Consider the following 17,110-nt stretch of genomic DNA (forward strand, 5'->3'; position numbering starts at 1 on the left):
CCTATGACATGCTGAATCTGCAGGGAAGTCATTTTTGTGACTGCCAGCGTTACAGACATTTTCAGGTGTGACAGCCACTCCCATGCTGTGCTCAGCTTTACCAGCAAAAGAAATCTAGATTTTGCTGGTAACATTTTGCTCTCCTCAGTAATTCTGCAGTGCTGCAGAAAGCTAACTTTAAAATGCTTCTTTACTGCACAAAAGCTAGGAAAGAAAATTTCCTTTTACTGATGTACTTGTTTTTCACAAAGATTAGTGCTTATGATAAGATTCAATATGAGAGTGAGCATGTCAGAAGGACACTTCTTGCATTTGCTTCCCAGGTTAGCCACACATTTCAAAGAGACACCAAAAAGATAGAGACAATGGAAAGCACTGGCAATTAAAATCCAAGTAAACAAGCTTTGTGAGCACAGTTAAAACCTTTGATGTAAGATCTAATCTCAACCTTTCCCAAGTAGCATTAGCTATGGTTATGACAAAGTATGCCCCAAAACCTCGCTGCACTCTCACAAAATCCAGAAGTTAGCTTTGAAGATATTAACCTAATTAAAAGCTACTTTAAAAAAAACTCCGATTTGCTACAGGTAAGAGCTTCTGATAAGAAGCCTATCCCAAACAAATACTTCACGTTATCAATTAGCAGAATGCATATTTTCTATTTTCTCCCCCACTTCAGTTATTCAAAATGTTCTTCTATACCTTGCAAATACAATTTCAAAAGTGGCACTTCCCACATTCATTATGCTCCAAGCAAGACTAACCAAATCCATTTAGATCTCAACTTTTTATTTGTTCGGAGATTAATAATTGTTTAAAACAACTACTAAAATAGCTATCCTATTACCTAATGCCTTGCATCCAATAATCTATAGAAACAAGCCAAGGCAGTAACTACCCCACACATACTGGTTTCAACCCATCAGCTTCACCTATACTGATACAGCCCTCATCCTAAACCACAAGATTAGAAGCTGTTGTGACAAATTCATCTTGGCAGGGAAGTCTTCCATTCGCGTACTGATTTGAGTTCAGAAACCGCTGTATCAGAATTATTAGCCTTCAAGATGAAACCTAGAAGAGAAACACCCCCAACCACACACACTTATTCAGCTCTTCCCTTTCCCACCAAGTCTGGTGTTGACATAGAAGATTTTTAATCCCCTCCTTTTCCTGAGATTCCCTCTGCCTTTTCAGCTGCTGTGTTTTTCTTGACCACTAAAACAATTTAGGTTTTAAACAATTCAATCTAAGATTTTTCACATAGCTGTACAACTCTAAGAGCTAGGTCTTTCTAGAAGAATGACAATTTTACTAACACCCACAGTTTGTGATGCAACACTACACAGCTCGAAGGCAGAAGGTGACCGGGCTCTCACGACATTCCCCTCCTAGTCAGGGTCCCCACCACAACGTGTTGACTTACCATGATTTGGATTTCTCTTTTGCAGACTTGCAAGTCGTATTCGTTATTGACATACATCCGCTTCAGGGCACATTTCATCCCATTGTTAGTCCTCACAAGAAACACTATTGCAAATCCACCTGCAGAAAACAAAGTTATCCCATTCAGTACAAAAGAAACTTCTCAGTTCTTGTTTCCAATCCTCGTCCCTGCCTCCACCTGCCTTCTGAGTACAGTCAGAAGAGGGAAGACACACCACAGCTACCAACAGCACCATGGTGGCAGCACCCCTTACATCTCTGTAGCTGCAGAGACTCCAGCTCTGCATAGACATTTAACATCTCAGTAATAACAAGCAATGACACTGGTTCTCGTCCTGTCAGACAGTCCTTCATTGCGCCACCAATTTCCATTACGATGCAGAAAGATGAAGTATAAACGGCAACACCGCCTTGGACAGAAATCAGAGCTACAGATCATTTAGTGAATTACTAAAGGCCTGAATCTAAAAGGCCCCTCAACTTTTGAAGCATCTAAGTTGCACAAACCAGCTTTGTAATGTAAGAAACAGAAGAAATCTATCTCCCACACATGATTTGATGTTAGCGCTTTTAAAAGAAGGACAGAACAAGAAAAAAATAATTCATTTTGTGGTCCACCAAGAAATCACCAAGAGTAGTGATTCTGTAAAAACTCAGTCACATCCCAAAGAGCTCCCATTTACAGGGTTTGAGCCTTTAAATGATTCTTACCATATCCCATTCTTTAAAAGCTGCCAGAAACCACATGATCAACAATATATACATGATTAGATTTGATGTGTTTGTACATAATTATTACTAATGGTTATTTGGCACTCAGATAAGCTCCATCCTGTCATATAAAATTCAACAAGCAAAACAAACCCCATTTCTGTAAGACTTAGTGTTAAAATATATTGCATTTGACAACACCAATCTTGCAACAACTGGTGCTTACAAGCTGTTCACAAATCAAATACAGCCAAAAGGCCCATTGAAGCTTTTACTAGAACTGGAATTTGTTTTTACTAAGAAAAGATTGAAAAGGAACAAATGAACAGGCAACACTGCTACGTTCAAAGTACAGCGCTCCTCACTGATCAACAAATGGGTTGGACACTCCAAAGCCCATCTTCTAAAACAAGCATAGAAGAGTTGTGTGCAGGTAATGTACATCCATGCCAGGGCTGCTAAACGGTGATCTCTTAGCAAAGGACTTCATTTTGCACGTCATAATTTGTCATGGGAACCAGACCCAGTGGGTTTTCCAGGGAAGCCCCGCTGACTTTTAGGAGCAGAGGGAATGCAGAGCTGCCCCAGAGAAACTGCAAAAAAAGATGTCACTGGTGTGTGGGGAGAGGCAAGTGGGAAGATCTCAATTCAGGTTCTTAAAGAACTGTAACCAGTCTGCAAAATGGATATTCAAATTCAGAAAAATGGGACATGGCCCTGGGACACAGAAAGCCATACACATGCTGCTCAGTCCTGCTAGAGAGGGTTGAAAACCCTTGCAGCTCTGGAGGGCCTAATTTCTTTGCTCAAATTCAGACACAAAAATAACCCTGTCTCTCTCCCTTAAGCTGCTTCAAGTTGAGCATCTCAAATTACACGTCATTTTTAAGAACTCCTAAACCCGCAGCCTTTTTGTCCTATCCTGGCCACATTTGTCTCATTCCTGGGGAACAAATCTGCACATTGCACTGTGCTATCTTTAGCCCAATGGATGTCTATGCCGAAGAAAGCAAGACAGCACGCAACTGATTCCACACACACACCTTATAGCCTGTAATGGAGCTGTAAGAAATAAGGAACTCATAATCAGCATCACTTTCCCACCTTCTTAAAATATCACACTTTTAAAAAAATCATTGGAGAGATCAGGTTTGGGCTTGTTTTTTTTTTCTGTATAATATTTCTATGGATCACGGAAATCCTAGGGAAAACACTTTTTTTAGTTTTATTACAGAGCCTCAGTCACCATCAAAATGTTTAGTGAATCACAAGACCTGCGTTTATTTTAAAATGAGAAACTCCGAAGTTGTCCACCAGAAGCTTCCCCTCCTCTCCAGGGGCTCATTTCTCTTCTCGCAGCTCCTCCCGCCAGGCCAGGAAGCCAGCAGGACACCCTCTCTCTGCTCACTGTACCACGCTCAGCAGACAAAAACACATGCTGAGCAGCAGCAAAAATAGATCAATTGACACTTTTTTATTTTTTTAAAAAACAAAAACTACAGATCCACTAAATTCAAGGACCATCTTGTTCTAAATATTTGCTTCAGCTAAAGTGGAGCTGGTAACTCTTCACACCAGCCACAGATCTCATCAGCAGAGTGTTGTGCAAGATACCTTTCCTCTACTCTGGATCCTGTACTAATTAACCACTGCACTCCTAAAGCACCCTTTCTAGGATATGTACATCATGCAGGTTTTCTTACAAGCAACCAGGGCCAACTGGCAAAGGAAACTACAGCCTCGGCAACAGAGATAAACCACCCCAACAGCTCAAAGAAAAGAGAAATTAAGAATTAAAAAATGCTTTCTGATACAGGCCTGCAACACCAGCATATTGGGACCTGACAGAAATATGGCCTGGAGCATCTTCCAAGTGGAGCAAGCAAGAGCTGCATACATCAGGTGGAACTGCTCCCAAGGAAGATGACTGCAGAGTTTGCTGAGAAGTTGGCGTGCATCTGATGTTCCTACACAAGTCAAAGGAAAATTACCTTCTTGTGTCCTTCTCTTCCTTATCTTCAAATCCTGAAAACTTCAGCTGACACCACCACAAATGGAAGCTGTTCAAAATCATTTAACTTATTTTGCCTGCAAACACACCTACCAATTTGGTTACTTTATTATTAAACTCCCACTGACAGCTGATTAAAGCGTGGCAATTTTGCTACTAGTAAAAGCAGCATGCTTCTCTCCAGAGAAAACAAGTATTGATTTAATCAGGCTACATATAGCAATTTTTATACAGGAACCTACAGTAAGCATCTGTGCTATATGAGATGCAAGACTTGATGATCCACATCCATTCAAGAGAGGATGTCTAAATTTTACTTTCTAAGCAACTATTATGTCCTCCGCTCCAATTGCCTTAGTTAAAATAGGGCATAATATTCCCTCCAAATAACAGTTAACAGCCTATTTTTTTTTTTTGCTGTACCCGGATGTAGTCCAGAAAGGCACAGCAACATCAAGAACATCTAACTTCCCTCAGGTAGCCACTGCACATTTTAAAATCTGAGAAGGTGTGGAAAATGCCACCTCAATTTGAATTCCTCAGCATTTATTACAGCTTCTGCTGCTAATTGGCTTCAGCACCATCAGCCTTGCATGCAGAGAACAGGACTGCAAAGCACTCAGCAAAAAGGCAGGAGGATGAAGGAAGCAGAAAGGGAGAGAGAAGTTCAAACAACAGCAACTGCTTGCTGCATTGCTCATACACAAACAGCTTCAAGGAAAACAAGATCGAAGGCCGTTTGCAGGACATTTGGAATAATTTTGTGAAGGTCGAGCACCTCCAGACTGGCTTCTGTACTCCCACAGCAACAACTTCCTTGGTAAGCAGCAGGCACAAAAAGCAGCTCACCTCTCAGCAAAGTATGACAGAGAGCAGGAGGACCCAGCAGATGGCTGAAATCTTCACCTGGCAGCGTCAGAGAGCCCCGGGCAGCGCGGCTGCACAGCACAGCCCAGGAAGGCACCAAGCAATCAAGCACCCGGACCACAGCCCACACTGCCTTGGGAAGACTTTGAATGGACTTCAGAGTTTTCTCTCACCTACCACACAGCATTACTCTGTCGAAGAGGGATTTGTTCGCAGAAGCTGATGGGCATCCTCTCCTGCGGGCTGCAGCACTGAGGCCAGGTGCTGCCCGGCTCCTGCTGGCTGCCAGGGAGACTGCTCACTGCTGCGTTGAACACGCATGTTTTGCTTACACCACTCACACAGCACTTAACTGAACTTGGATGTTTTTCTCAGAACAACGTTAGAACTAGTACATTTTAGCTACTACCTTGTGAACTCCCCACTGTTTATCCCTTCCCCTTGCACACCACCTATCTGTACCATCACCACCCCAGATGCCTCAGCTCCCAGGGTCTCAGACCACAACCAGCTTCTTCCTGGTTTATCCCAGTCCAACCCCCAATTTTGCTAAATCTGGACAAAGATAAAAGGAAATACATCAGAGGCAAATTGACAAGCACTTATTATGAGGCACCACCAGATGCACATTACAGGAACATTAAACTTCTATTCTCAGTGACCAGCAAGTAAGACAACCCTTTCAACAGCCAGAAACTGCCAGCTGTAATGCAATACGCCAGCTCCAGCACAACACACAGACAAACCAGAATTTATGTCCAAGCCAGCCAAGGTCAGCTCAAGAGCCTCTGCTGCCTCAGGTGTAGTCAGAGAGCTGTGCTGCACATGGCCATGGTCACACAACAGCACAGCTTGGAAGCAAAGTAACCCAGGCACTAGGACACCCTCGCATCTTCCCAGGTAGAGCCTTTTTCCAGTACAGGTATGGAAAGGGAAAGGCAAGGGACTAATTTGCACTTTGGATGCAATACAGCAAATAAATCCAGAGAGAAAAACAAAAAAATAAGCCTGAAAGTCAGTTCAGAGGACAGTTTTCCATTACATTCCCAAACAAGTGCCTGTGACTAAGAGTTATAAAGGAAATGAAACTTTTCCTGCACAAGGCAGCAGAAGCTAAAAAAAGTGCTTATTCTAAGAGACAAAAAGTTATTTATATGCCCCTCTTAAGGCATACTAACACTGTTGAGCAGGCAGTACACAGTCAGTGTTGCAATCACCATCACCTCAGAGCTGGCAACAGCCACAAGTACCTTGGGAAACATCACTGCCGGCCACACTTCAGCCCGCAGCTGCCACCACAGCAGCACAGGAATGCAGCTCTCTCACCGTGCACTCCTTGCCTGACTGTTGCTACTAACTGGTTCTAGAATAAGCTGAAAAAAAAAAGGGAAATTCCAATTATCCCCAGTCAATACAGATGCCAGAGCACTTTCCCATGTAGGCTTGTGTCACCGTCCTGGCTGGTTTCCAGTACTGGCCGTCATTTTTTCTGCCCTTCTGTAATTCCAGCAGGATGCAGAACTCTTCACAGCTAGGCAAGCACTTCTGAACTAGGTAAAACCAGCTGCAAAAGCTGCACGTGATCCTCTCTCTTAGCTCCTCACAGGAGTGGAGCGAGGTAATAAGATAGCATTGCTGCATTTAAGTAATTCAAGCATACTGGACTAAAAGCTCCCACAACGCTACAGCAGCCAGCAATGCCTGTCTAAAAACAAGCACAAGATGTTACTTCCCAGCAAGCTGCACAAACTCATCCTATGGTGAGGAAATTGAGAGAAATTTGTTGCTCTCTCCATCACCCTTTTGTGACAGGCTCTTCCAGAGCTGCCTTTCACTGGTGAACACAACTGAGCTGAGCTCAGTGAGCACCGCGAGAGCAGACAGCTGTGTGGCATTGAACGCTGCCCCCCTTACCCTGATGAACACGACTGCCCTCCGGCACTGCCTGCGTCTGCTGGACAAGCAGATCCACCTTGTCCTTGTCAGTCTGGCACAACGCTGCTGGTGATGGTGGGGAAAGCCATCAGAAATGGTTTGCCCCGAGGGCCCCCTCCTACCAGCACCTTACTGTATCTCCCCACACAATTGCTTCCCCTGCTGTTTGAGCTCCATTAAGTTCTGCTGCTCCACCTTCTCTCACACCCTTTCAGGTAACTACCTCAACAGCAGAGAAGGAAACAAGGCAGTACCGCTGCTAGATTTTGTGCCTGTCAGACAACAGGCCCCCACGACAAGCCTCATGGCATTCATGCTGAGCCAACGAAAGCACGAGTAACCCAGAGGAACCCTCTGCAGCTGACAGCTTTGGAAGCACCAGTTCGACAGATCTCTTCACCGGGGTTAATCAGAGCCCAGAAGACTGGTCAGACTCTGCCCTGTACACATGAACTGAAAGCAGGTGAGATTTCACAGAGCACACAGGACCAAAGCCCCTTTCACTAGCCACTGGTGAAGCACACGGCATTTTCCACATTGCCTGGCTATGCTGATCCTCCACTAGGAGCCATCAGATAAGCTGCAAAACCAGGAATAGCTTCACCCAAACACAATCAGGCAGGATACCTTTTTTTTTTTTTTTAAACCCACACAGAATGTGCCTCCCAAAGACATGAAAACAGCAACAAGACATGTAGCATGATGATCTCCTACGTGCACGTTTGAGCTCTGCAGTAACAGCGAAAAACACCTCCATGGCACAGATAAGCATTCCCTGCACAAACAGTTTAAAGTTTTGTCTTAGATCACAACCTCTGTATCTCTTTCCAAGGCCACGCTTGATAATCCCAAAGAAGAAAAGTTTGAGAAGGAAGAATCACTGCTCTTTTCAGTTAAGGCAGGCAAGTCAGCAGGCCTGAAGGAGCCAACTATCTCACCATTAATTCCACCTCTAAAAATCACTGCTTCATTTTGAATTTTCTCCGCTGCCCTTCTACAAACAAATTAACAATATCAGGAACTGTGGGAGTTCCAGATAAACGTCCTGGTTGCCACTAAAAACTTTATTCTTCAAGGGTGAAATTCTTTTCTGAGCAGGACAAACAATGCATGTGGTTTTCCACCAAACTGTTTCCAGCCTTCTGTGTTTTAGCTCTATCTCATCCACCTCAAAGCTGTGTGTTCAGGACAGCCCACAGTGCTTCAGTATTGAAGACAAAGGGACAGCCAAGTACTTTGCAGATGTCCCCAACAACTGTCCCAGGAAAATTTCATCTCCAGGGACAGCCAGCAAGGCACTTTAAGCCCTGATTATGCCAGCAGATACTTCATTGTAAGTGCTTTGCCGAACCAGGCACAAAGTCACTCCTTCTCTGCACAATCCAAATGCTTATCGATTCTACCTAATCAAGAATTATGTCATATTTTGCCTTATCTCACAAGCCAGAAGAACTTCCTTGGCATTTACTTTCCTACGTACAAGAGGCAAGCCCAATATCCTCCCACCCCCTGGTCAGGATGCTGTGATCCGGTTACAGGAAAACCGTATCAACTCCCTTTGATTAGAGTGTTTTTAACTTCACCATTCCCAAAGACTTAATAAAACATAGTTCCTAGCACTTCTTTTTCCATGGCTGCAGCCACAACACACAGATACAGCATTACCCTTTACTAGACAGCATCACTTGGCAACCCCAGAGCAATCTTCTCTTTGCTGCTGTACTGGGAAAGCCACCCTGCACACCTCCAACACCTCTCTTCACCTGGGATAGCATGCTGCTGTTTAACACAACAGATGTTTTCCTCCATTTGTATATACACAACAGTCATTCTTGGTCATGAAACACTAAAGTACCAGGGCATCATTTCCATGAACAAAGATAGCTTCAGCAAACCTTCACTTTGGAATCACTTATCCTTCACTATAAACAAAAAAGGCCAAGAAAAATAGTTTGGACAAAGTTAGGCAATACTACTATCTGTAATTATTTTAGACAACAGCCAAGTTCAGCCAACATTAGCATCAAGCTCTGCAAGCACATCAGGGAAAAGCACTCCAATGTACCAGTACTTCTCTCCTGCAGCTCTCAGTGCTAGTTTTCAAGAATGAAGTCTCAGTTCTCCCCACCTATAAAGCAAGGATAAAGACGGACAAGCGACTCATCTGTATGACAAGACGAAAAAAACACAAGGTCCCCTAAAATACTCTCCTGAGACACGCATTAGGGGTGCTAAGCCACAGAGACAGTCAGAGAAACCTCCCATTACTTCTAGAAAGCATCAAATCTTTGTGACAAGCTCTGCTGTCAAAAGGAGACTCAGCCAGCACTGCCTGTAGAAGCCACAACACTCGATCCCAAGAATATGATGATAATGGGGAGGAAAGCCTAGGAAATAGTCCCTTACTGATCATGTCTTGTGTGATCTTGCATTATCCTCCACACATATTTGCAAATTTATCTTTATACAGGCTTTTAATTTTAACTGTAGTTCCACTACTCAGCTGTGTTAGGCACTACTTTTGTCAGTATTAATCTGCACTAATATATTTTCTGCTATCTTTTATTCCACTCTTTCATTGCCCAGCAGAAGGGTATTAAAATAGGTATCATCTCAAATACCATTTTTCCCCTTTGGATACAACTTCTTCATCAGTTCTGAGCTCTTTGTTTTCAGGACAGGATATTTCACCCCAAAATAAGTTTTGTGTTCTAATATTACCTGTTTTTATTTAAAAATCCTCCCACAAACTGGGATCAGTATTGTGAAGTGCTCTGCCCTTGATACATAATAGGGAACTGGAACAGTCAGGATACACTGCACATTATTCTTCTGCTTTATCAATCATCTACAATGCCCTTAGAGTTACAGAGTGATGCCAGCATTAACACCTTTAAATAAGTCATTTAAAAAAAAACAAAACCCCCTCAGGACTTGTTTTTAAAGTCTTTCGAGGTTTAGTTAAGAAGCTACAGTGATGAGTCAGGCTTTGTGCCAGGGCGTAATACTCAAGATCACTGCTGTATCACTGGTCAAAGAAAGTCCAGCAGACACTCATAAATCCCAGATTCGCTGATTTCAACCTGGAACGTTCTCTCTGCTCCCACTTCCCTGAGATGGAGGCTGTCAGAAACACAAGCAATTTGCAAATATGTCTTCTTTGCCTTACATCATGGTCTTTTACAGGACTAATGTAGGAGAGCCTAGGATTAACAAAAAAGGCAAAAAAAAAAAGTACCTGAGCAAAGTCAGTATAAGAACACACGGGTTATGGCAGCAGTAGAAAGCAAAGGCATGCTTACACAGCTCACATCACAGACATCTGCCTTGCAGACAAGAGCCCTGGGGGCCATTTCCAGAAAGCAGATTTGTGCTGTAAGATTTGCTTTGGCACCTCCAGGTGTTCAACCAGAGAAAGGCCAGAAAAGACCCCCCAGACTACAGCCACTTGCGGTAAGGCAGTGACACCAGCCCGCTCCCCATCTCCTCCCAGCTGCTGCTGGGAAACTGCTGCTGGCACAGGCAGCAGCACCCGGCTGTGGGCAGCATCAGCTGCTCGCTGCTGTCCCCAGGGTGCTCCTTTGGTTCTTCTTCCTCAGACAGCTGAGGACTTTGACATCACCCGGCTTCTAGCAACAGATTCGGGTACCAGCAGAGTTGGCAACATCAATCCTTTCAGACACAGGCCTTCCAGGGCACGCCCTCAGAGCTAAGCTCCCTTCTTCTCTGCATACAATGCACTTCAGCAGGGTTTTTGCAGGAAAGTAGCATACCTGCTAAACAGACCTAGGCTGGCTACAAGACAGAACAACCCCCTGATATCCAATACACAGTTCAAGTCAATAGGATCAGCAGGTCCTATAAAAGACCTGTTGTTCTGTCACCCTAGCAGGACTGGACCAGAAAACCCTCTCAACACCCCTTGGGTATGGCACAACATATTACTAACAGGAAGACACATTTGCAGAGGTTTCCTGGTTCTACCACATATCGCAAAGGGCCCTGACTCTAGACAAGAATCTAGTCTTAGAAGTGAACATTAAATCTGTTACTCACAAACTTTCTTCAGTCTGGTTTAAGATTAACCACTGATACAGTCCAATAGTGTTTCCTACACCCTCTGCTTTTCCAGGAGACAGTAGGAGTTAATTTGCTCCTATGAGTCTGCAGACAAAGGGCATTCCAGTTTTCCCTGTGCGAAAACTTCAGACTTGCTGCAGTTAAGCAGATAACTGCAGGATCACTAGGGTGGCCTCAAATATTCTCTTTTTTATGGTTATCTCCACCTCAGCAGCATCCAAAACACTGAGCACTTGAGGCCGTCAAACTTCTTTCTAGCGGTTTCACAGCTTTATGACTAACATAAGTTTGCATAAAAAAAGAGGATTTTATTCTTGCCCCAGTGAGAACCAGAGAAGTTGAATACAGGTAGGCCAACAATTACAAGATTAATGGACAAGGTAGGCTGTCGCCAACTTCCACTTCACTGTCTCCAAATTGCAATAGGATCAGAGAATGGTTAGAAGGAACCTTAAAGATCATTTAACTCCAACCTCACTGCCATGAGCAGGAACATCTCCCACTACATCAGGTTGCCCAAAGCCCCATCCAGCCTGGCCTTGAGCAATTCCAGGGACAGGGCATCCACAGCTTCTGTTACAGTGCCACAACCCTCATAGGACAGCATTTCTTCCCTATACCTGATCTAAACCTACTCGCTTTTAGTTTCAAGCTATTACTCTTTCTCCTGTCACCACAGTCCCTGACAAGAGTCCCTCCCCAGCCTTCCTGCAGCCCCCTTTAGGCACCAGCAGGCCACTCTAAGGTCTCCCCAGAGCCTTCTCTTCTCCAGGCTGGACAAGCCCATCTCCTTCAGCCTGTCTTCACAACAGAGGTGCTGCAGCCCCTCGATCATCCTCGTGGCCTCCTCTGGACTCTTAATACTTCCATGTCCTTCTTGTGCTGCGGGCCTCAGAGCTCCGGGGGGTGGGGACGGGGTCTCACGAGAGCAGCACAGAGAGGGACAATCCCCTTCGTCCCTCCCCTGCTGCCCACACTGCTTTCAATGCAGCCCAGGACATGGCTGGCTTTGTGGGCTGCAAGTACACATTGCTGGTTCATGTAAAGCTTCTTGTCAACCAGCACCCCCAGGTCCTTCTACTTAGTGCTGCTCTCCATCATTATCTACCCAGCCTGTGCTTGTAATTGGGAATGTCCAGGCCCAGATGCAGGACCTTGCACTTGGCCTTGTTGGACCTCATGAGATTTGCACAGGCCCACCTCGAAGTCTGTCCAGGTTCCTCTGGATGACATCCCTTCCCTCCAGTATGTCGACCACACCACCCAGCTTTGTGCCATCGGCACACTTGCTGAGGGTGCACTTAATTTCACTGTCCACATCACTGACGAAGATGTTACAGCACCAGTCACAATACTGACCCCTGAGGAACACCACTCATTACTGATCTCCACCTGAACATTGAGTTGTTGGCCACCACTCTTGGATTGCAACTCTCCAGCCAATTCCCTACCCACCAAATGGTTCATCCATCAAATCCATGCCTCTCCAATTTAGAGACAAGGACATCATGGGGGACAGTGTCAAATACTTTGCACAAGTCCAGGTAGATGATGGCAGTTGTTCTTCCTCTATCTACCAATGCCGTAACCCCATCACAGAAGACCCCCAGATTTGTTTGGCACAACGTGCCCTTAGCGAAGCCATGCTGGCTGTCACCAATCACCTCCTTATTTTCCATGTGCCTTAGCCGAGTATCCAGGAGGATCTGCTCCATGATCTTGCCAGGCACAGAGGTGAGACTGGCTGGCCTTTAGTTCCCTGGCCTTCCTTTCTTCCCTTTTTAAAATGGGCGATATGTTTCCCCTTGAAAGTTCAGCAGGAACTTCACCAGACTCCCACAACTTCTCAAATACGATGGACAGTGGCTTAGCAACTACATCCACCAGTTCCCTCAGGACCCACAGATGTATCTTATCAGGCCCCACTGATGTCTGCACCTTCAGGTTCCTTGGATGGTCTTGATCCTGATTTTCTCCTACACTGCGTAGTTCATCATTCTCCCAGTCCCTGCTCTTGCCTTCTGGGGCCTGGGCCATGTGGCTGGAGCTCTTGCTGGTAAAGACTTTGGCAAAAAAAAAAAAAAAAAAAAAAAGTTAGTCTTCACTGACTTGTAATTTTTTCCACTTACCAAGATGCTGGTAAGCAACACAGGCCTGCCTCAGCAGAACAAGAAAGCCCTAGGTTGCCACACCACACCGGCACAGGATTGCACCCGACTCAGTCTCCTGCTTGAAGGCAGGGCTGGCAATGTCAACAGTCACTCCTGACCACCCATCTAACCCCCTCTTTAACCACTCTATTTATACATTCTCTGCATGCTTCTGAGCAGTTTATTCCTGAGGTGCTGTTACCATCACCACCAGGAAGTCTCACCAAGCTCTCCACTGACTTGATTTCAGCCCCAGCTTCCTACCCGACACTCCACAGATATTAACAGCCTACTGCCAGCCTTTTCTCCTGCACACCTGCAAAGATGGAGGTATGGTACCCAGCAGGTCTCTTCTGGATTACCTAGCATGAAGACTAAAGACATGAAGCAGTGCTGGTTGTATTAATGCTCTCCTTTGTGTTTGTATTTTGATGGTTTATTACTACATGTTAAAGTGTCATTCATCGTGACACTTGGGGTTTGGAATTTAATTAATACCCATGACTCACTCTCTCACCCAGTTCCATAATCCTTTGGTTGCATTAGGGTGTTTACATGCTATTTTACATCCTTAAGTGAAGATACTTCACCCTCAGGTTGTGCACACAGAAAACACAGAGCCTATCCTGGAGTCACAGGCTTGCATCATGTCTCAGGAGTACATGAATGTAATTGGTGTTTGTTTCCCATGATCCAGGCTACAAAATTAGGTTTCTCTTTACCTAGGCTAAGCTGCGTCAACCAACTGCAAGCTCAAGCACAAAGTAGCAATAGGGTGTGCTCAGTTACCAGCTGAAACAGAACAGGCTGGCAGAGAAAAATCCACAACCCTACATTTGACTTGAACAATTTTCTTAAGGTGGCCATGAAAATAGAGGGGTGAAACATGGGACACCACACAGAAAACAGAACAAGCAGTGAGTAGTCTCTGTAGAACCAGGAAGACCAGGCTCCTTTAACTCCAAGCAGCACGTGTGTGCCTGTGTTTTAAACACCAGACTTCAGTTCTGAACAAAAACAAAACAAAAACCCTTATCCACTGCCAACAGACTCTCCAGCTGAGAAAAGCAGATAATGCTAAACTAAACAGGTCTATTCTCAGCTGAGATTTTCTACCTCAAAGGAAATAACAAGCTTTAGGTTTTTTTGTTGTTGTTGTTGATGTTTGTTTGTTTATTAAAACAAAACAAAGTCCCTTGACTTATGCAAAAGCACAACCATGCTAAGTTTAAGGGACTGCTTCAACCTAAAAGGCCTGCCCCTGCCTCTCCTAGCTGCTTTTGGCTGGTGAGAATAGCATTTGGAATAAGCTATTAAGATGAACTCTATGTATTGGGAATATGGACCACTGGTCTCTGCATACTACTGTTGGGGTTCTCCTTTATCTCAAAGGCCTCTAAAACACAGAGAACCAAGGCCCATCATCTGTGCAGGCCTAGTAGCTATGAAGCAAATGAGATGGTGGAAAAAATAATGCAGGACCTTTCACACCCAGGAGCAGACTCTGTGAAGCTCCCCATGCTCCTTTCCAAGAAGAAAGACACAGCTCTGGGAGTTTAACCTTCAGATATTCATCTATACAGGAAAGCAGTCCTGGGACATCAAGGTAAATTCCCAGTTCACGTGGTTTATATTTATATCTCTGCTCAGAACTGGTGTTGAAAGTCCTGAACTCACATTCAGCCTTGTGTTTCACACAGCCTGTGGCAGGCAGGAGAACTGCACATGCAGCGCTGGAACTCCGGGTCTCAAGGCTCAGGCATCAGGCTCTGCTCTCTTCCACCACTGGTAAGCATTTCAAGCAGCAAGAAATACCCCACAAAGCTCATGTTCCAGCTAGAAACAATTTGGTCTCTGCCAAGTAATGTTGCGCGTATTAGCAATACAGTCTGCATATTTTATTCAAACATTCAAAACAAGAGGAGCTTCCGCTGCTGGCCAGAGAGAATCCCTTCAGCAGCTTCATGCGAAGCAACGTCACTGGACTTGGAGAGCCCAGCATCTGCATCAGCTCTGTGTCAGGTACACAGTGGAACTGCTGCACGGCTGATGCAGTGGGTGGCGGAAAAGGGGGAAAAAAAGAAGCAACAATCCCTCCAGTGTCACGCACATCCATTAGACAACAGGCACCAGCAAGGCAAAGAACTGCAAAGCCCGAGGTGTGCAGCCAGAGCCCCGCAATTTAGACTCCTCTCATTGCCCAGGACAGCAGTAGCTCTCTCAGCTCCAGCTGCAGCATTATTTAACATCTAGTCCTTAAATACCACCAGACAAACTTTAATAGAGCATCTAACATATTTAACGTAGCAAAGGACTTCTCCCAAGGTAAAACAAAGCCTTAAGCTTACATAGAGCTGATGGGCCAGATTCTCAGCAAGAGTGAAGCAGAGACTTAGTTAGCCCTACATAGACTTACCATAGCTGAGAATCCTAATGTGATTATCCAATATTACCAACATAATTACAGGGCTCTCGCTTAGTGTCATTGCTGCAATAACTAGGCCATGACAAGGCAGATTTAGATTTACAGGCTCCACCCTCTTTCTGGGTGCTTTTTACGTAGAATGTCATAGTTAATGTTCACGTGGCAGTCACGGTCAGGAGTGTCTACCCTAAATTGTGCAGAATGATACAACCAAAAACGTTACCCACTGCAGAACAGAAGCACAGTCTTTACCTCTCCTAAGTTTAGGAAAATATGACTGGTTCTCTAGGGTTTGTTGGGAATTTTAGGGTGAACAATTATCTTTAACACAAACAGCCACAAAACATTTAAATTGCAGGCATTTTTGGTGCGTCGATGACATGGAAAAAGCTTAAGTGCCTCTCCCTCACTTTTCCAGGGTTTATTTTGATGGGCCTGATTTAAAACAGATGAACTTAATTTCTCCACATTTTCAGGGCCACATCTCGTGACAGCTCTTCAAGATCTACCCCTCTCCCCAAGATGACACTCCCTCGGCTCCTGGCAGCTCTATGGAGAAGGTGAGAAAAGGAACCTGTAAGTCACAAGGCAGCAGAGAAAGGAGGGAAGGGGATGGTGGGAAATAGGAAAGGAAATTAATCTCTGTCATCAAGACTGAAATAATCACTGGGCAAGAATCATCCTGTACATTAAGTGCATTCCCTTTTAAAAAGTTCTAGTCCAAGGGCTACAACAGCTTCTCACACTACCCATCCTCCAAGAATATAGCTCTCAGCCTGAACACCTTGATTTAGGGGTATTAAATCTAATGAAATTGCTGTTATAAATATTTGTAACAAATAGTCCACTAAAGGCTACAGAATTGTATTAGGCTTCAAAACAGGAAGCAAATTTAGATATTCATGTGGGTAGATTTGCTAGGCATGTGCTCTGCTTTACAGTCTTGTGCTTCCATTTAATTCCTCCCTGACGGGCAGACTTGGAAACTCGAAGCTGACGGAGCAGTGTTTTATTACTGTGCAGCAAGGTACACTGCCTCCAAGTAGGTTACTCGGCAAGACAGATTCAGCTCCCACTATTGCAACAACTGGTGAACTTCCACTGTAAGACATAAATAAATAAGAATTAACATGTCTTGAATAACTCGCATCTTTAAAAAAACAACATTTGTTATCAGTCAGCTCTCTAAAAAGCACGTTTCAGCTGCTATTATTCCAAGCAGCTGCTAACAACATCTGAGACCTCGTTCACCTCCAAGTGAAATTAGCAATGGCATAAACATGCAGCAGAGCATGACTTTCTGAGTAAACATGACTCGAACCACAAAACCAGCAAGAGGCTGCTGCAACTGCATGCAATTGAAAAACTGCACTGGAAGAGGCAAAGAAGTAGAGAATTCCACTGACAGGGCTGGAGAGAAAAACAACACTAGCTGAGCAGAGAGCAGGTCTGTAGCCGTAGCGGAATGAGAAACCAAGACTGGCT

General features: G+C 44.6%; 1 protein-coding gene across 27 annotated transcripts in view; it reads right to left on the bottom strand.

The window, feature by feature from the left end:
- Positions 1-17,110, bottom strand: part of AAK1 (AP2 associated kinase 1) — an 89,589-nt gene that overhangs the window by 60,068 nt on the left and 12,411 nt on the right. For all 27 annotated transcript variants that reach the window (XM_038167072.2, XM_038167073.2, XM_038167074.2 and 24 more), the window contains exon 3: positions 1,427-1,545. In XM_038167072.2, the coding sequence (XP_038023000.1) occupies positions 1,427-1,545 (119 nt within the window). The remainder of the gene's footprint in view (positions 1-1,426; positions 1,546-17,110) is intronic.

This window comes from Anas platyrhynchos, chromosome 23 (assembly GCF_047663525.1).
Source record: "Anas platyrhynchos isolate ZD024472 breed Pekin duck chromosome 23, IASCAAS_PekinDuck_T2T, whole genome shotgun sequence".
Classification (NCBI taxonomy): Eukaryota; Metazoa; Chordata; class Aves; order Anseriformes; family Anatidae; genus Anas; species Anas platyrhynchos.